Genomic DNA, 20,346 nt, shown 5'->3' on the forward strand with positions numbered 1-20,346 from the left:
ATTAGAGGAAGCTGGAGCGTATTTTTCAATTGGCTGAATATTAAAAAAACACAAAAAACTTAAAGGTTCACATGTAACCACCACTACAGCATGACTTCTTCAGCAGCAAAGTAATTTTTGATCATTACAATTTCTGTAATGATACAACAAATATACAAAATACACTTTGCATATGATTGCAGAAACAGCAGCTCTCTAGAGCCAAACATATAGTGTAATATAATAATAATGAGTCTACTTCAACAAAGTAGGATTTTAATAAGACTTTAATAATACTGGTGGCAAGCCAAATTACACAATGTCTTAATCTACAGAATGGTTTCAACATAGAAAATAAGAGTCCAGGAAAACATCACAATGTTTAAAAAACATGAATACCTTTGGGGTTGGAAACATTTTCTAAACATGCACAATTAGGCATTCCCTCCCAAAATCAAATAGAAAGGGAGATATTGAAAGCCCTTGATAGTTTTAGCCTGTGTTTCCAGAACTTATGGCACAGGGCCAGTTTTTAACAACTAAAAGCAAGCTAAAACCATAATTATGACATTTGGCATGTTCAACCTCAGTGCGGACTGAATCTCCTCATTTCCCTTAGAGGGAAAGCAGTGATTAAGTTACCTTAGAGGCTGATCCCAGAATTGTAATGTGCTGGATTGTCTAGTAGAGATTTAGACCAATAAATGTGTCTCCTTTTAGACATTAAAATCAGTTCCAAACAGAGTCCCATAGGTGAAAGCCTAATGATTTATGCACTTATCCTCTGCTAAATGGAAGGTATCTTGGGGGGAAAGGAATTAAAGCTACTCTGAAACTACATCCAATACAAAACATTCTTCAAACATAATTGAACACATGCTCACACGCTACACTGCAACAGGAGAAGCAATTAAAGAGATGAACATCTGGTAAAATATCAAGGTGTAATGTACCAGTATGGATTTCACACAACACAATATTTTGACTGTTATAGAGACATCTAGCCATATTGCTTGAAAAATGACATTTTCAATAGTTTGTGCTTTATGCATACCTGCTAGGCTGGTAGATGCATTCCTACAGTTACATGTCACCATACAAGCTATCCAGCAGCTTTCTTGATCGAGCCAATATTCAAAGGTTATTGCTTGTGACTTTGGTTCTCTTCATTCACATCAGATGTTGGCACAGTGAACACACCTTTCCTATTGTTCATACACAAGTCCAGACCTCACCTATAGGTTCCATTTAGAAAAGATTTGGAAAACTCCAGGAAGTCAAAGCTTAAAACATATGGCAAGGAGGGCAAAAATTTTCTGGGCCTGACATATTCCTTAGATGTCTACTTACAACTGTAGTGGGCTATTAAAAAGTTATGCCAAACTTCAAGATGAAAGGCATTAGCAGCTTCTAAGAAAAGGATAATCACAATCTTCTAGAGATTTAATTAGATGTAACTCACAGAGGCTTTTGACACGGTCTGCTGTTAATTGAATCAAAATCAATGACTATCTTACTGCACTTAGGTTTGAATTTCCTGGGGAAGAAATGGAGAGAGAGAGAAGGAGAGAGATGGATATTAGCTAGTGAAGTAGTTAAACATTTTGTTTGCTTTGCCTCCCAACTAAATTTTAAGAAGGGGAAAATATCATTGGATTCACTCTGTGTTTCATCTCTATAGGAGCCAATTATAGTGCACCATACTGAGAGAAACCCGGACAAGAAAGTCTAAGACAAAAAGACACATGGGGTTGCTTAGTTTGTATGTTCTTCAGCTATTGGAGTTCATAAATTAGCCAGGAGTCAAAGGATTTCTAACAACCTAGCTGCAGGAGGTGGCATCATGTAACCAGTCTTTCTGTAACATTTGATATTTTTTCATGCCAATTTTTTTCACAGAAAACTTCCAAAGTTTGCTTCAGTAATTTCACTGCAAAGGGGGGAAATATACTGCATTATGCAGGGGATAGAAAATATAAACTAGTGAAACTGGAATAATTTTTAAGTTACAACTTTAGAATTGTAAAATTAATATTGCCAACAAAGCTCATCCTTTTACATCATTAGAGCATCTGCTGCAGCAATTAGCAAGAAAGGTATTTGGGGACTGTGTGTATATTTTACAATCTACCAGTAAACAGAGGATTATGCAAATAGTGTGGATTTAGTGTCTCATTAAGCTTGACAATTCAGTTCTAGAGATTCATTAAGCATAACCATATCCTCACAAATCAATACGAAGAGGCAAAAACAGCCAAGAGAATGAAGGACAAGTTTGGGAGGAGGGTGGCACACACACTTTATCCAGCCTATCGCTTGGAAGCGCTGGAGGCACCCTAATCATGGGCAAGCTCTGGAAATATTTCACTTGCAACAGAATGAGTTATGCCTCCACTTCACCTAGTGCCCATGGTAGACATATAATACAAGGAATAACTTTAGAACAGAATTTCAAATGCTGCATTATTGGCTCATGATTTCTACTTTAGCCCAGGAGCTAGAAGTCAGCCTAACGTTTTCAGTCAGAACTGTTAAAACATGCAAAACTTCAAGAAGGTTCTACATTAATATTAAGATTTTCAAGTTTTTAAATTCATAATAATTAGCCTTTCACCACGGCATCATAAAGGTGTTAAACCATTAGTTGAACACATTAACCTCCCTTAGTGCCTTATAAAATATACCCTTTTTTCCCTTCAGGCCATATTTCATGATAAGATTAGCTTGGTTATACCCGAAGGCTGTGTACACAGTCTCCTTTAGTCTGCATAAAGTCCTCTCCCACCATTGGTTTGCGAAGTGGTGTACACACAACATTAGTCACAATCCGTATCTATCATGGATCTATACTGCAATTTCTTCTGGAGTATTGCACTTGGATGGGGAGTTGGGGTGTTAGGGGAGGGCAATACCTCTGGTGGGGAACATGTTGTGCTCCTTCTGGGGTAGTTTGTCCACATTTGGTCTCCCCCCTGCACTCAGTTCTCACCTGTGGCTCCTAGAAGCTGCCAGCATGTGACAGCGGCCACACCCCAGGAAACAGGACATCCCAGGAAATGGCTTTGATTGGCCAGCTAAACCGGGTGAGGTGTATAGGATTGCAACCTGATGTTTATCTTTTATGCTCTTACATGGAAGTAAGACACTGTTTTCTGAGTGAGGAAGCAGAGGCTTCAGCTTTAAGAAGTAACTTGCTAGGAATAACCGAAGACAACCTTTGTAACACCTCTACTGCTATATTCTTTAAGCACAGCCAATATGACAACATGCTATACAGCCTATATTTTACGTGAACAATAAATTCTTATTTGGCAGAATACAAACAAGAATAACACTGCAAACAATTAGTATATGCATTTTGCAATGTACAAACAGAGGCCATATTTCTTAGGGAAATACTACGCAATATAGGAAGAAGGTATAAGGTTTTCCATAAAGGTATCTTCCTCATAGATAAATAAATATGACCTGCTTTTCTCTACAGGTTGGGGCAGGAGACTTGTCTGCCATGATTTTCAAAGAATCCAAATATATTTGGTGGCAGCCACTACATCCCTTTTTGCACAAAGGCTGTGAAATAGGTTACAGAAAAGCTTACAGCAGGCATTTGTATTTGGCCCTGATCCTTTGAGCCCTTAATGATATCACTTCACTTACTTGCATCATGAATGGGAGGAGGCCTATAGTTGAATAGGTGTGGGGCTTCAGAACAGCACAGAAGCATATGAAAGGATGGAAGGGACAAAAGATGCAAGAGCCCATGCATTACCTCACCTGTATATAATTCCAGCTAAATCAAACAAGCGCCGTGCAGCTGTCATCTCCACAGTATCGTGATATTTGTCAGACATAAAAATAACTTCTTTTATACCTATGAGTAGACACAACAATGAGAAGCAAAAATGTTTAGATGCATTCAAGGAAAGACAGAGTTAAATTTATGTAAAAAAGTAACATCTACATAAAGATATTTTTAAGCAGAAGAAATGTATGCAAATCTTCCAATTTCCAAATCAGCTGTGCTCCTAATAAAGCAGCCCCTTATGTGCAGCAGGATTTCCCACCAGTGTATACAGAAAAGGGAGAAGACAACCCTTTGCTCAGAGTTCTGTTGGCTATAGGTAAAGGTACCCCTGCCCGTACAGGCCAGTCTTGACAGACTCTAGGGTTGTGCGCCCATCTCACTTAAGAGGCCAGGGGCCAGCGCTGTCTGGAGACACTTCCGGGTCACGTGGCCAGCGTGACGAAGCTGCTCTGGCGAGCCAGCACCCGCGCAGCACACGGAAACGCCGTTTACCTTCCCGCTATAAAGCGGTACCTGTTTATCTACTTGTACTTAAGGGTGCTTTCAAACTGCTAGGTGGGCAGGAGCTGGGACCGAAAGACGGGAGCTCACCCCGCCGCGGGGATTCAAAACGCCGACCATGCGATCGACAAGCCCTAGGCGCTGAGGTTTTACCCATAGCGCCACCCGCGTCTGTTGGCTATATGCAGTAGTAAAAGCTCTGAGGTTCATGGACACTATTTTAATTACAGTCATACCTCGAGTTGAATGTGCTTCAGGTTGAGTGCTTTTGGGTTGCGCTCTGCGGCAACCCGGAAGTAATGGAGCGCGTTACTTCCAGGTTTCGCCATTCACGCTCAAAATGACATCACGCGCATGCGCGGAAGCAGCAAAACGTGACCTGCGCATGCGCAGATGTATCTTATGTTCCATTCAGGATGCGAACGGGGCTCTGGAACGGTTCCCGTTTGCATACCAAGATACCACTGTATAGGGTAAAACCCATCAATTGGTTTAGGTGTGATTTGACTAATAGTGAGATTTGTCAGCTTTTAGAAAAATTGAATCAAATATTTGCACATAGTTATGTTCACACTAGATTGTCTAGAGATCTGGAGAGGATGTTAGCATGGGGAATTTTTGTTGAGCCATTATTTGTTTCCTACTCAGAGTGTTCTCTACTTAACCCACCTAGTTTTCTTTAAACTAAACCACTTGTTACCAGTTAAAGAGTTTAAAGACATGCTGATACTGCATGTTACAAACAAGTTAAAATAGGGCATCCAACATTAGCAACAACTAGAACCGACATGACAGATCTAGAGCATAGGTATTTTGTCCTATAATGCTGCTATATAATTTTTTTTAAAAAGTAGCTTAATCTGGGAAGAGATAGGATTGTTAAAGAGGCCAAAAACTCTGAAGGTCATGGAACTTCAAAAGTGGAGGAAGACAGATTTAGCCTCAGGATTTTCAGGCCCAGCACTTAAGAGGGTGCAATACCAAAAGTGTTATATATTTCCCCAAGCGGATCTGTAGAGTTATTGGTGGGATATATAAAGAAAGCTAGAGTAGATGGAGCCACACACTGAACTGCAACTGTGAAATTGCTGCAACCCAATTGTCTTCTGCTTTGCTGGCATTTCTGTTTCCAGGATGCGAAGGTATTACTGTCCATCAGTGTGCACAATGTTTCACACTGAAAGACAGGAGACATTTCTTCTCTGAAGAATTTGTATGTATCGTGAATTCATCCTTAAAAAAACACAATAGGACAGTCTCACGTAATTACTTAAAGCAGATTTTGGACAATTTCAAAGCACTCATATCTCTTGCAATTTCCCTTTCTGCTTCCATGGCTCTTCCCTTCCCCCACCGGACTTGCAAGCATTAACTGTGACTGTGCTGAGCACAATCCTACAAATTTCCCCATTCTGCCAACATGTCAATATTACATCCTGAACACACAAAGAACAGAAAAAACCAAGAGTGATAACTGACAATGAGTCTGACAGGAGAGAGTTGAAAGAGTGATTGCTTTAAGAGCTTAACTATTTCACTGCTGCATATAAAGCAAATGAATATAATGGCAAATGAGTTTATTAGGCAAAATCGAGATGGACCGAGATTTCTAGAATGCCCCAATATTACATGGTGTCATTTCCATCAAAAATTAAGAAATACATACAATGTGCTGAGGCATTTCCAGGGCCATATCCCATGTAAAATGTGGAAATTAACCTTTGAGAACTAAAAATTTAATTATCATTAAATCATACTTGTGTTTATGTACCTTACACATACTTTATTTCACTGAATCTTATTTTACATTTATCAATTTATTTATTTATATCAAATTTATGCCACTTCACATCTCCAAAGGAATCTCTTAAGTGGTTTACAGCCTATCTTAAACAACCAAACTGAAAATGATCATTCATATATATATATATATATATATATATATATATATATATATATATATATATCACACTATGAATGAGAATCAGATACAAATAAAACCGTGATCCACATTTAAAGTAGCATAATTAACACATAAAAAGAAAATATTGTCTTAAACATTAAAAAAGAAAATCCACAAAAAAGTTCCTGGTAGAATTACGTATGATTTAGAAGCAGCTCATTCGCCACCTTCATCTAAGGCAAAACAGTATCATACAAACACCTTTTGAAAGAACGGAAGGATATACATTTAATAAATAAATAAATACATCCTGCCATCTCTGACTCAGGTAGGGCCTTACTCTGTACTGATTCAGATTCTTCCCCTAAGTGGCATGAAACTCAGTTGGTTAGAGCATGGTTCTGATAATGCCAAGGTAGCAGGTTAAAGTAAAGGGTAAAGGGGACCCCTGACCATTTGCTCCAGTCGTGACCGACTCTGGGGTTGCGGCGCTCATCTCACTTTATTGGCGGAGGCAGCCAGCGTACAGCTTCCGGGTCATGTGGCCAGCATCACTAAGCCACTTCTGGCGAACCAGAGCAGCACACGGAAACACCGTTTACCTTCCCGCCGGAGCGGTACCTATTTATCTACTTGTACTTTGACGTGCTCTCAAACTAGGTTGGCAGGAGCAGGGACCGCGCAACAGGGGCTCGCCCCGTCACAGGGATGCAAACCGCCCACCTTCTGATCAGCAAGTCCTAGGCTCTGTAGTTTAACCCACAGCGCCACCAGGTTAGATCCCTGCAAAAGATAGCTGCATATTCCTGCATTGCAGGGGGCTTGACTAGATGACCCTCGGGGTTTCTTGCAACTCTACAATTCTATGATTCAAGCAACATTAAAACACTCAGAAACATTGCAACGCAAACTATCACTCCGGGTTGCAAAACGCATGCAAAATTCAAGTTGCCATCCCGTAATACGTAACTCACTTCTGTATACCAGATGATTAAATTCAAAAATGCAAAATTAAAGAGAGTGGTACCCTCACTCTCTTGGTGACCCCAACAGGGATGAATCTCTCTGACGTCTCTCCTTGGGGGACAGGGGTCAACAACACTGGTGGTCTGCACTGGCACTGCAGTGGTCCTCTTATTTGGTTTGTGGGCAGGAACGCCAGTCAATTAGCTGTAACTGTCTCCAATCTCCTACTCCTGGCTGGCAGGGGAATTGGGAACAAGGTGGGAAGACAGTCTCTCCCAGGATCCCTTACTAGCCGCAGCAGTCAGACAAAGCAGGGCAGTGTCTTCTCAGAGGCAAGACTGCATTATATTTATAGTTTATTTTGGCACTGTTATTTTATTATTGCCCTTTACAATAGACTAAGTAATTGTGTCATGGCCGTGGTGTCATTAGGTATAACTTTTTCAAAAAATAGTGCATATTGTTTCCCCCCTCCTTACATTTCAGCCCTGATAAAATGCTTAAAATCTACAAGGGAATACTTGTGAGAAGTTTCTCCATGTTTCTAAAATTTTGGCCTGCCAATCCAGTTGATTAACATTAAAATTTAATCAAAACAGAGCCATTTATATTGCAATTAAAGCTCTTCCACTTGTGGCAGAGGAAATTAGCTGTATAAAAGCCCAGTGCCTGAAACCAAGTGTCACTCTCCCAATTTTCCATCATAGTGAAGTATGGCCAAGAAACAAGAGCAGAATGTCCCTAGAGCCAGTGTGGTGTAGTGGTTAGAGCGGTGGACTCGTAATCTGGTGAATTGGGTTCGATTCCCCGCTCCTCCACATGCAGCTGCTGGGTGACCTTGGGCCAGTCACACTTCTTTGAAGTCTCTCAACCCCACTCACCTCACAGAGTGTTTGTTGTGGGGGAGGAAGGGAAAGGAGAAAGTTAGCCGCTTTCAGACTCCTTTGGGTAGTGATAAAGCGGGATATCAAATCCAAACTCCTATGCAGGCAGGAGAAGACTTAGACCCCATCCCAATGGGGCACCCCTTTATTTTCTCCCAAATAAGTGAGGGTTGCCATTCATCCCTACAGTGAAAGTTCACAGAGAAATGTCAGTCCCCACTGGTCCATTGATTGGCAGTAGCGCGCCAGAATTTCAGACCCAAAGATGCTGAGGATTAACGTGGGACCTTTTGCAAGCACAGAATATACTCTAGCACTGTGGTATGGAGATTTCCCAAAGTAATGTGCTGCACTTGGGGAAAGCGTGCCTATGAGTGTTAACAGCGGGTGACCCAGGTCTCATTGACAAGAGATCCTGTACAGATGCACATTCCCCCTCCCTCAGACCACAGGGATCTGTGAAATATATAAGCCTTCATTCTGCATCTTGTCATAATAATGGACATTTTACTAGTATCCAATAATCTGAAGAAAGGACTAATGATCAGACTAGCACACCTGCTGCAGTGGTGAAGATTTATCACTATTGTAATGAAAGACATAATTATAAGAGAGATCATAGAAGTCTCTGTGACATTTATGACCAAAGAGATAAAATCTTCAAGTGTCGACCATGTCTGACGCTCAAATTAAAATGTTACATATATATACTCCCAGCAGATCTTGTGACACACACAGTTTATTCTCTCTCCCCCACCCCCATTTTCTGTTCGCGATGTGTCAGAGAATTGTAAATTGACACTAATTATATGCAACGCCTGCACAGTTCCTTGGCAGCTCTTGGTCGAGGAAGAGGCAAACTTGAATTAAAAACAAGCTAAGAATCACAGAGGATGCAATTAGCATGGGAAAACCTGGCACCACTCAAGTATAGAAAACACAAGGAGTGTCTTAAAGGTTGATAGTGCAATTAATTTAGATCTAAACAGCCGCAATTTGGAAACCAAATACATCTGTGATGAGGTACCCATGAACAGACAGTGCAGCAACACTGAGAAATCAAGCTGGCACCTTCCCTTACCTGCCTGGATGATGAGCTTTGCACATTCATTACACGGAAACAAGGCAACATACATGCTGCAGCCTTTCACATCAGCAGAGTTCTTGTTCATTATGGCGTTCAGTTCAGCGTGACACACTGATTAAAGATAAAAAGAACCCAACAAATATTCATATGAGCGTTCATTAAAGTGAGTCATCAATCTGAAACTTAACAAAGTGTTACGCCGCAAATGCCTGCGTCCTTCCAGAAGCAAACAGCCAGCACAATCTGTCACACCAGAGAGAAATTTAAAGTGGGGAAGGGGAGGGGAAATAATCCAGAAATACCAAGATCAATGAAGGTCAAGCAATCTGGCCAGGCTTGCAGTGAGTAATGAAATCATTAAGCACATTAACATGGCCATTCGTGAACACCTACAGGACGAAGCAAAGCCATAGGCTGAAGGCCAAGTAGTTTCAGTCACCCTAAGTGTGGCAATATCTCACGGCACCAGTGCTCCCAGAGAGCTCTAATTGCCATTATAAAGGAGCTCATTTGTGTGTTTACATGCATGGATAGGAATGTTCTTTTGATTATGCAAGTGCACTCTGTGTTCTTAAGAGCAGAGGGAATTATGAAGTAAAGCCAAGCTGCTCTCACCTCCAGGTAAGATAGCTGGCAATGAAGCTTGAGAAAAAGCGACCAGAACTAAGAATGCAGTTTAGACAATCATTTTGTACTGTTACCATCTTCACTAGCACCTATTAAGACTGTCTTAATTGCTACAAGGTCATCTTGGAACAACCCAAAAGTGAAGAGGTTATTTCTAATTTCCAAGAAGCACCATATTAGGCTCCTGTGAAAGAACAGTAACGCCGTAAGGAAAACTCATTTTTTTGTTGTTGTGGAGAAATCCTATTGTTTCCAAGGTTTTATATAAGGGTTAACAGTTATGTAAACTGTCCTGGGTTTTCTTCTAGAGCTGTGGAGATAAAATGTTATCAGCAGGAAGCCAGCAGGTCACCTGAGTGACAGCTTAACTGCTGTTGTTTACACTGCTTCAAAAAGGAGATAACTAACTGAGTGAGATTTCTGTCTTTTTAAACAGGTGCTAAGGCATCAGAAGCTAGTAAATTCTAATTGGTCAGCTGGCGGGTGCTCTGCTTCATTCTTCTGCATAATAGCTATAGGCCAATAAGGGGACACAGTTCTATCCAAATTTAAATGTTTGGCACCAGAGAATTATTATTTAAAGAAATCATTAAAAAGTAAACTATCTAGTTCATGGGTAGGCAAACTAAGGTCTGGGGGCTGGATCCAGCCCAATCACTTCTAAATCATGTTTTTCCTTTTGTTATTCTGTCTCTAACAGCAACAATAAACCTACCATTAAAATTACGGACTGGTCATTCCTTCGTCAGAGGGCAAACGGGCAAATTTAGCAGGGGATCAAATACTCCCCCCCCCCCTCACTGTAAGTGTTCCAGTTTTCGAACGTTTTTAGGAAGCCAAACGTCTGATGCAGCTGTCGGCTATTGTTTCCAGGGCACCTGCACCAATCAGAAGCTGCACCTTGGTTTTCAAACATTTCGGAAGTCAAACAGACTTCCAGAATAGATTAAGTTTGGTGCTTTTGTTCTTGCTATTTATTTTGCATTTTTGTTTTTGAGGCTTTTTAGGTTAATTTGTTTTTGTGACTGTGTGGAACCCAGTTCAGCTACTGACTGATTGATTGTGTGACTGCAGAAATGGATAAAAGCTCCCCATCCAAACAATGACTATCATCAGTGCAGGTAAGAATTATTTTTTAAAAAATTTTATCATCTATAATACTGTTTTATTTATTTTATAGTATAGTACATTGATTATTGCTTTCATTTTATGGATCAATGGTCTTGTTAGTAAAATTCATGTTAAACTGCTGTTTTAGGGGTTGTTTTTAAAAGTCTGGAATGGATTAATCCGTTTTGCATTACTTTCTATGAGAAAGCGCGTCTTGGTTTTGGAACGGACTTCCGGAACGGATTAAGTTTGAGAACCAAGGTACCACTGTACAGTGGGCCCTCCGGATACGAATTAAATTCGTTCTGGGGGTCCGTCCGCAACCTGAAAAGTTCGTAGGCAGAGGCACCGCTTCTGCGCACACACGTGACGCACAGAGCGCTTCTGTGTATGTGGCAAAACCCGTAAGTATATACTTCTGGGTTTGCCACGTTCATAACCCGAAAGTTACATATCCAGGGCGGTACGTAACTAGAGGGTCCACTGTATTTTGTTCTACATTTAACTTAAGCAATTTGTTTGCAAAGGAGGTCGGGGGTGTATTTTGAGATAAAACAGAGGTCGCCAACCTTTTCGGACCACTGGACCCATTTGTAATTTTGGGGAACAAAAAATGTATGCCATGTTGAAAGAGCAGTAAAAGGCAGGACCACAATATGGTGAGGCTTGTCCCTCCTCATCTGCCACCCTCATTAATGGTGGGAAAAGGACACTTAAATCAGGCAACACTTCACTCACTGAAAGAAGCTCTTTGCACATCTATGTTCAGGATGGAAAGTGGATGCTCAATCCTAGCATCTAATGAAATGTGGACATGTTTAAGGGGTTTTTGAGTAATCTACATTGGCACTATTGCTTTAAATAAACATGCATTTTAGTGCGCGCTCTCTCTCTATATATATACACACACAACAAAACTTAACAAACACTACTAATTGCTCATTTCTTAATACTATTCACATATGGCATCGACCTAATTAAAATACTACTACAGTCCAATTTTATTTTGCATTGCCTAGCCTGTGTTGTGACTTGGAATATGCTTTTCCTAAAACACATATTTACAATTAACACTGAAACTCTTGTAAGGTTTGAAGAAATTCTGTTCAACTTCAGTTCTTACAAAGAATAAATACTGTATTTGCCTGATTTTGGGTAGATAAACAAACATTTATTCTACTTACACTAGCTGCTAGGCAAGCATTCCTATAGGCTTGTACAAATAAAACAAAAAGCTTAAGAGGGCATTATGTGAATGCCTAAGTTTTTTTATAGAGGAAAATTTGGTTGTAAAAGCCTCTTTCTTTAATATGAAAGAGAAAAATGTTTTACAAATAAAAGCAAGGATATTACTTAGTAAGTAAAAACAATAAGCGGTCTGGTGTAGATATTGTATTCCTTACCATATGGATATTTTGTGTCAAGTTTACTATCTGCTGTTCTGGTCCAAGGTAGCAAGTCATCACTGCATCCATTAGGCATGCCGTTGTATCCAATCCCAACAATCTTGTTTTCTGAATTCACAATACATGCACCAACCTGAAATGAAATGAACAACTTTGTTTCTTGTAATAGGTCAGATATTTTGGTGATCCCGTACTCACCTGGTTTCTCTGCCAGGGAAAGTGGTACCCACCCTGTTGTAGCTGGAGCTATACTTCCCCATAAAGCAAACCCAAGTGAGCCTGGTCTGACCTTGAGCATCAACACTGAAAATGTTCAAGCACTATGTAAGCACCATTTGAGACCATGCTTCTTCATTCAAACTGCACCATCCTGAAGAGGACAAAAGTTCCCAGCATAACAATTCAATTCAAAAACATGCAAGGTACAGAAATGCTTTTTATTGTGATGCTTTGTAGGCTAAGTTGGTCTGTTCCTACTTAGTGACATGCAGGTAAAAATGGAAAAGTCAGAACGTCAGTAAAAACATACCATATTACATGGCTAGATCAAACTATAATCTCAAATACACTAGCTTCTTCTTCAATTATTTTCATCAGATGCATTATCTGTAAACTGTAAGTATTTTTACTTCTTATGGGGAAGGGAACCACACAGCTCCTCATCTAGTACTATAAAATAACAATCTTCCCAAGAAAAAACAGTTCAAGTTACCACTTGATAGATAAAATCCTCATTGTAGTTTCCTCTTTGCTCTAACTTTGGATATCCTTGTAATTAGATTGTGTTGAATGACTAGAAACATTGCCATATGAATTTATGAGAGACAGTGCAACATAAGCTGCCTGGGCACCATATTCTTACCTGAGAATTTGGATCTTTGCTTCTTTGTGCCGACAAGAAAGCTACAGCCATGAAATATTCAGGCCACTCCAAATAGTCGTCACGTTTTTTACAGGGTGTTTCACAGCCATACCTGCAAAAGTCAAATCAAATGAATGACACTAATGGTTACGATTTGCATGAATTGTTTTATTTTTTAAAAATAGTCTATTAGGTATACTTTGACCCCAGTGTTTGAGTCTCTGGAAATAAGTCAATTACCATGATGTAAAATTCCAGAGTGGCATGAGGGTTTAATTAGTACAACTAAGAGAGCAGCATCTGACCATAAAGGTTATAAATTCAGATCAAGAATTTAATAGTGGAGAATATCAGTGTTCCATATCTGCCCAGTGCCATATGAGCAACACTTCTTTTTCAACCAAAAAGGCCAAAAGGAGACTAAATTATCTCATTTAAAGCAGCAATTTGCAGTCTTTAGGCAGCGCAGTGCCAACTATTATCTATCCCTCAATGTTACCTTCTTTAGAGAAATATGCAAAAGGTTACGTTCTTTGCTCCAGCATTACTGACAGTTAAGTTGCTTGAGCAAAGATACCTCTTAGACCAGCTATTCTAATTGCAAGCATATGGTGCGATATCTTTTGTTACAGCTAAAATATAAAAATAGAATATGAGGCACTCTTTGCTGAACATTTCTGGTGGTATCACTGTCTGCTAAGAATGGTTTTCAGTTACACTGCCCATAAATAGTGTTGCCAATGTACATTGTAATGTGAAAAGTCAAGTGCTCCATCTCTGAATCTCTCTGTAGGAGTCTATAGACAGACAGTAATGGCCCTTTTGCCAAATCTCTAGAATTGGGAAGCATGAATAGGCAGGTGGAACAATTAACCCCAAATAGGAGCATTTCAAATCAACTCATTTCTCAAACAAATACATGGTCTAAAAGAGAAAAGCCTATGCGTACGAGTTTCATTCTTTAGATACATAACTAAAATAGAGCAGGAAAAACCTTAAGAGTGTGAAAAGTGGTCTGTGACTTGCAAGAGGTTTTGTTTTCCATGGTGTGTACTGCACACACCAAATATAAAGGTAAAGGGACCCCTGACCATTAAGTCCAGTCGCAGACGACTCTGGGGTTGTGGCGCTCATCTGCTTTAGTGGCCGAGTGAGCTGGCATTTTGTTTGCAGACAGCTTCCGGGTCATGTGGCCAGCATGACTAAGCCGCTTCTGGCGAACCAAAGCAGTGCACGGAAATGCCGTTTACCTTCCTGCTGGAGCGGTACCTATTTATCTACTTGCACTGTGTGCTTTCGAACTGCTAGGTTGGCAGGAGCAGGGACTGAACAACGGGAGCTCACCCCATCGCAGGGATTCGAACCACCGACCTTCCGATCGGCAAGCCCTAGGCTCTGTGGTTTAGACCACAGCGCCACCTGCGTCCCTTACCAAATATATCCACCAAATATATTCACCCCAAATTTTGCCAGGTACACAAAGAAGCAGCCTCCCTCTTTCAGCCTGCCTTCAGCTCCTTGAAAAAACTAACATGTCTCCCAGCCTCACCTTTTGTCACTCAGCCATAGCACCTAAAACTCTAATTTGTAGGTTTTGTATATACCAAGACACCTGTCGTGCCAGCATTTCCTAGGACACCTCAACCGCATCCAGCACCTCAGAAAACAGAAAGTGACAGCTTTGAAATAACTCCTTTAGAAGTCACCAGCAAGAATCATAGAGTGCAGTAGAGTGGCACTCCTCTATTTTATTCCTAATGTACAAAACAAACACTGAATTTTTTTTCATGCTTAAATCCTACAGTAAAGGTTAATCCTTCCACCTTTCTGTAATTGTTTTTTAGGCTCAGAACAACCTAGAAGGGCAAAAAAACAACCAATAGTCTGTTTCATACTGTGGTTGTGATATATTGGAACAGATTATCTTTTGCTCCCATATAAACTATTGCACATTTGAGTCTCACATATACCAGGTAGAAGTGCTTAAAGATGACTAAGAGGGCACATAAAGACGTAACCATCCTGCCCCTTGCCGTTGATACTCAAACACATACAGTCTTTGAAGTGAATGTTGATCTCCTCTTCATCCCTCCTTCAAGGGATAACAACAACAAAAACAAAAACAACTCTCTTATTTATACCATGCCCATCTGGCTGGGCTTCCCCAGCCACTATGGCTGGGATGATTGATTTGCTGTTTGTTTTAGTTTGCTTTCAAGCACTTTGCATACTTAATATTTACATTTTAAGTAAGTTTCAAAACACTTTTTATGCACACTGTTCTTACCTCTTGAAACACTACTTTTAGAGTGGAGAGGTGTGGACTGACACAATCAGCAGCCAGCCTAGTCCAAATCATGCACTGTACTAACCAGAGTGGGGACAAGGGCATTAGATTCACCACCATCCCTAGCAATGAGATGGACAGCATCTGTTTGCCGTGAAGTGTCTCCTTTATTCGTGGAAGCTTCCCACACAATGCAGAACTCCCGAAAAATAAGTTGTACATTGTGTGGGAAGGCTATGTGAGTAGAAGAAGGCTCCCCATTGGAGAGAGCCATTCTCCAATGACATGGGACAAGCATGCCCCTCCCAGCTCTCATTTCTATTTCCTTGTTAGTATAATGCCCGAAGAGGGCTTTAGCACTGTGTAAACCCAGCTTCTTCAGTGAATGGACTTCTTCAGAGTTTGATTCAGGTTGGAGATTCAGACTGAAACCCTACTCAGGCAAGCCTATTCACAAGCTGAATCACTGCATGAGCAGGGCTGAACTAACTTTGCACCTGACATCACACATTCCCACACCCCGGTATTTGCACAAATGCCTTTGTGTGTGCAGCAAATGGGTTACATGTCAGTCTTTGTGTGTACAGCTACATGTGCAAAGACCCTCCCCCTGCAAACGTTCATAGCCAGGGCTAATCAGACAAGACAAGACTGGTTGGTGCATCCCCACTCCCTGCCCACATACTAATTCAACTTGAATAGGGCATATATACCATTATGGGGCAAACTGTCTGAATTTGCTCATTTCAGACTCATAAACAGAAAAATATTAATAACTGTCTCTCAGTAGCATTTTATTGTATTACTCAGCTCACGAATTCAGATATAGTAAGGCTTTGGCAATACTCCACCTACCAAAGACCACATTCATCACTTTGGCTGGATTTCTTTGGACATTATTAACCTTCCTTCCTTCCTTCAAGGGCATCAACTGCTTCCTTTCCTTTAGATTTGTCTCCTTTCATTTCACAATCAAAATGAAGCTGAAATGCTTGCATAGAAAGGCCTTTTTTATCTAAATAGTTGTGTATGTTTTTTTAATTGCATGCTACCCCCTGCTCAGAATATTGACTGTAATCAAAACCTTTATAGAAGATAATATTGTTTAGTTTTATGGATTTCCAGGCTTTTGGCAATAATCAGTCCCGCCTGACACCATCAGAACATAATTTTTCTTCCTGAAATGCACTGAGAGTTGCATCCACAACACTGTGCTGTTCATTTAATTATTTTGGTGCTTTTTATGCCTGTGTCTCTGGGAGAACATCACAGCAAAGCTAGCTCAAAGAGCTATTTAGGGAATAGCTAAATGATATATTTTAAGATAATTCTGTATATTAGTAGTGCCCCTAATTTTGCAGCATCACTGTGAAGTACAGTCTCATAAAGTTCCCCTGTAGATTTATTTTATAGCCCAGATATCCTCTATTCTTCTTTATGTTATACATTTTCATTTCTTCAGCTAGCCTTCATCTGTATCATCCCTTACTATGCATCCAAGCAAGGAGCCTCAATTATATTTTTGCCATTTGGTGCCTTTGCTCATGTACTTCACATATTCTGCCTCTCACACTCACATTCACAGTCAACTTCTTGCATATCTTTTATACACTGTTATTCTAAATGTCTTTCCCTTTTTAACATCCATGATGCCTGCGCAGAGTATTTCCTCAGACCAAGAGACAACAACCCCCTGCAACATTTGAAAAGGTGGTTCAGCCTGTGTGGAGCAGGGCACATTGTTTTCAAAAATAAGAATATTAGAAGTCCCTTCAGACAACCATTGGCCACTCAACACAAAATTACACACACAGGCATTTTAGAAGGCTTCAACACTTCCACCATCACACACACACAAAATGTATGGGGCATCAGTTACATGACAAGTGGGACCAGCAATGAAATGTTGCAACGCAGAGCCACCCATCCACCAATACCCTCTTAATTATAAAGGTAAAGGTAAAGGTAAAGGTACCCCTGCCCGTACGGGCCAGTCGTGTCCGACTCTGGGGTTGTGCGCCCATCTCACTTAAGAGGCCGGGGGCCAGCGCTGTCCGAAGACACTTCCGGGTCACATGGCCAGCGTGACAAGCTGCATCTGGCGAGCCAGCGCAGCACACGGAAACGCCGTTTACCTTCCCGCTAGAAAGCGGTCCCTATTTATCTACTTGCACCCGGGGGTGCTTTCGAACTGCTAGGTTGGCAGGCGCTGGGACCGAACGACGGGAGCGCACCCCGCCACGGGGATTCGAACCGCCGACCTGACGATCGGCAAGTCCTAGGCGCTGAGGTTTTACTCACAGCGCCACCCGCGTCCCATCCTCTTAATGATAGCCCATCCCTTATACTGGCCCGAGACCACTTACCGTATAACTTCTGAGGCCCCTAATCATAATAAAATTTAAAAACAATGACACATGAAAACAAAATAAGGTATTTTTAATTCCGTAATATGACAAAATCTCCATCACTTTGCAAAAAGAAATATATGTGTCTTTTACCAAATCACATCTCTTATTTGCTGAAATTTGCAGCTCTCAGCTGAGAGAAGGCATCACATTTTGGTACGGTGCACATAAAAACATATCACAAAATTTACCAATGGAAAAAAAAGAAGTGCTGGCAAGAGCACTTACTGAATTTTGTCCTAGCCACTTTAAGGAATCACTCAGTTGGTACCTCAATATGCTCCCTTTATCTTCATTCTTTTATATCAAGGGAGCAGTGTTAGAAACTGAGATATGAAAGCTAGGAGCTAAATGGAACCTTAAGCCTAGGTTACGGGCGCAACAACGGAATGTCTAGGCACGCTTCTTTTATAACAAGAATACAAAACTGAAAATGTATGAACTGCAGCTAAAATATTATGTTCATTTTTCACATGGTCTCTAGTCCTTCCCCTGCCCACTTCCCTAATATTCTTAAGAGGGTCTTTCCTCCAGTCTTCTGAGTGTGGCTGGAAGTGAGGAGGCAGAAAAGGTCCTCCTTTCCTTCCTCTGCAGTTTTCTAGGTGCAGTACTGCACCCAGAGCTCAGAAACTGCTTGCACTAATGAAATTCCCTGTCGCAAAATGCGCCTAAGAACAATGGGAGTTTCGAACGCTGCAAGAGAGGCATCTCTCTTGAACCACACATTGGGCAAAAAAATCCAGCATTGTAGGGGGTTGGATTAGATGACCATTGTGGCCCCTTCCAACTCTACGAATCTACCCATCACCATGGCCTGCAAGAGACTGCGGCTACATATTCCAGACAATCATTCACTACCCTGGCTGTGAATACATGAGTGAGGAATAGAAACCAGACTATACCAGACAGGAACATAGGCAAGAGAGTAGTGAGAACAAAAGGTAAGGGGTACAGATTTTCTACACCAGAAGCAGTTGGAAAGAATCCTTTCAGTCCCCATTAACTCACCTACAATTATTATTATTATTATTTTGTTGTTATTATTATTATTGATTTTCAGTTTTATACATTTCAATAATTTTACAATCATTTTAACATTTCAAAACTCGGCCTCCTTCCCCCTCTTTCTGCGGTTCCTTAAATTTATTTTTTTTAATATTTTCTGTGTCCACATGGCATCACCATCAGAACCACTACTTAACTAGAAGCTGCCATTGCTTCTTTCCTGCTCTGGCCCTTTATCTTCTCTGACTGCGGATACAAACTGGTTTGCAAAGTGACTTTATAAAGCAACTTACAGGATATCTGTGTTAAGCAAGGTTGGCTCTGTGCAATAAGAAGACATCACCGCATGGGCAGGGAAACCCACGACAGAGACGGAAGTAAGTTGAATTGCCTTCAGAAACGTGATTAGAAAAGAAAAAAGTTTCTAACCAGAAACATTTTTAAAGAAACTTCCTATTTATATAGCCGATTGAAACAACAGGATAGCCCGTTCAGAGACGCGGCAATCCCATATCCATTTACCTGAACTCTGTGGGACTTGCATATAAGCAGGAAAAGAGCTCGTTACATAAAATCAAGAAAAGATTCAGACGGAAGTTCAAGGGTTGGGAAACGAGGGAATAAAAGGAAAGTTTCCAAATTCCACGGAAGGGGATCAATGAGCCGACGTGGGGGGGGGGGGATGTTTTTCCAAGTCACTTTCCCCTCCTTGCAAAAAAAATCCCCAGCAAAGCGGGCGAGAGGAAAGAGATTTTTCTAAGCAAGCCATTTCTTAAGCCTGGAGGGAGAAGCAAGAAAATTTATGAGGAGGGAGACCCACCACCGTCCGCCTACCCATTCAGGCAGCTCGCCTGCGTCTGACCCCCACCATTCATCTCGCTGCCGTCTGAGGCAGGGACAACGTCACGGCCCCGGGGAAACGCCGGCTCCATGCTGGACACGTCCGCTTTACAATTTGGCGCCAAAGCGGCAGCTCGGGGAGGAGGAGACTTGAAACCACGCGCATTGATAACTTTTCCAGAAGCCGCTCCGCGCTTTCTCTGCCCGATTCCTCGAAAGCGCGCGGCGACTCAAGGAGCGGAGGGACAAAAGTCGAAGCGCTCCAAAAAGTTAAGTCCGGACTCGGACTACATTTCCCAGGATGCATTGCCGTGCCGCGTTGGAGGGGATTGTGAACCACGGAACTCCTGGCATGCTGGACGTTGTAGTCCTCAGGGGGCAGCGGGCACTCAAACTTAGTGAATCAAATCAACCAAAGTGGACGCAGTTTTCCTTTGCAAGGCAAGGCCTCGTTTCAGTGGTCCTCACGCTGCGTTGTTCAGCAAATGCTGGACGTGCCTTGTTTTAGGGGTGTCCTGCCCGTGTATCTTTGTTGTCCCCCTAATGTTCATCTTTCAGAGCATCGCAGCTTAGTAATTTGTTTTCAGAACAAATTCAGAAAATTGTGGTCCTGTGTGTGTTCCTTAAATCCCTCACCCTGTTGTATAATTCCATCACTGACTGCCTTTTAATGTAA

The 20,346-nt window shown here is 41.3% G+C and overlaps 1 protein-coding gene across 1 annotated transcript; it reads right to left on the reverse strand.

Moving 5' to 3' along the window:
• Positions 1-248: 248 nt before the first annotated feature.
• Positions 249-19,883, reverse strand: DCTD (dCMP deaminase). The gene is made up of 6 exons (XM_028744173.2): positions 19,665-19,883; positions 13,131-13,242; positions 12,266-12,401; positions 9,120-9,236; positions 3,754-3,850; positions 249-1,516 (listed from the first exon to the last, which is right to left on the reverse strand). Exons 1-6 carry the CDS (start codon positions 19,760-19,762, stop codon positions 1,438-1,440), a joined length of 639 nt encoding a protein of 212 aa, XP_028600006.1. The 5' UTR covers positions 19,763-19,883; the 3' UTR covers positions 249-1,437.
• Positions 19,884-20,346: the final 463 nt, after the last annotated feature.

This window comes from Podarcis muralis, chromosome 9 (assembly GCF_964188315.1).
Source record: "Podarcis muralis chromosome 9, rPodMur119.hap1.1, whole genome shotgun sequence".
NCBI classification, from domain to species: Eukaryota; Metazoa; Chordata; class Lepidosauria; order Squamata; family Lacertidae; genus Podarcis; species Podarcis muralis.

Bases quoted from the DNA above. Each gene is read 5' to 3' on its own strand.
- DCTD (XM_028744173.2), bottom strand. From the start codon at position 19,762: ATGGAGCCGGCGTTTCCCCGGGGCCGTGACGTTGTCCCTGCCTCAGAC. The intron at 13,243-19,664 runs GTAGGCGGACGG...TGACTTTTGCAG, and splicing joins CAGGCGAGCTGCCTGAATGG to GTATGGCTGTGAAACACCCT. The intron at 1,517-3,753 runs GTGAGGTAATGC...TTTCTTCCCCAG, and splicing joins TTAGCTGGAATTATATACAG to GAAATTCAAACCTAAGTGCA.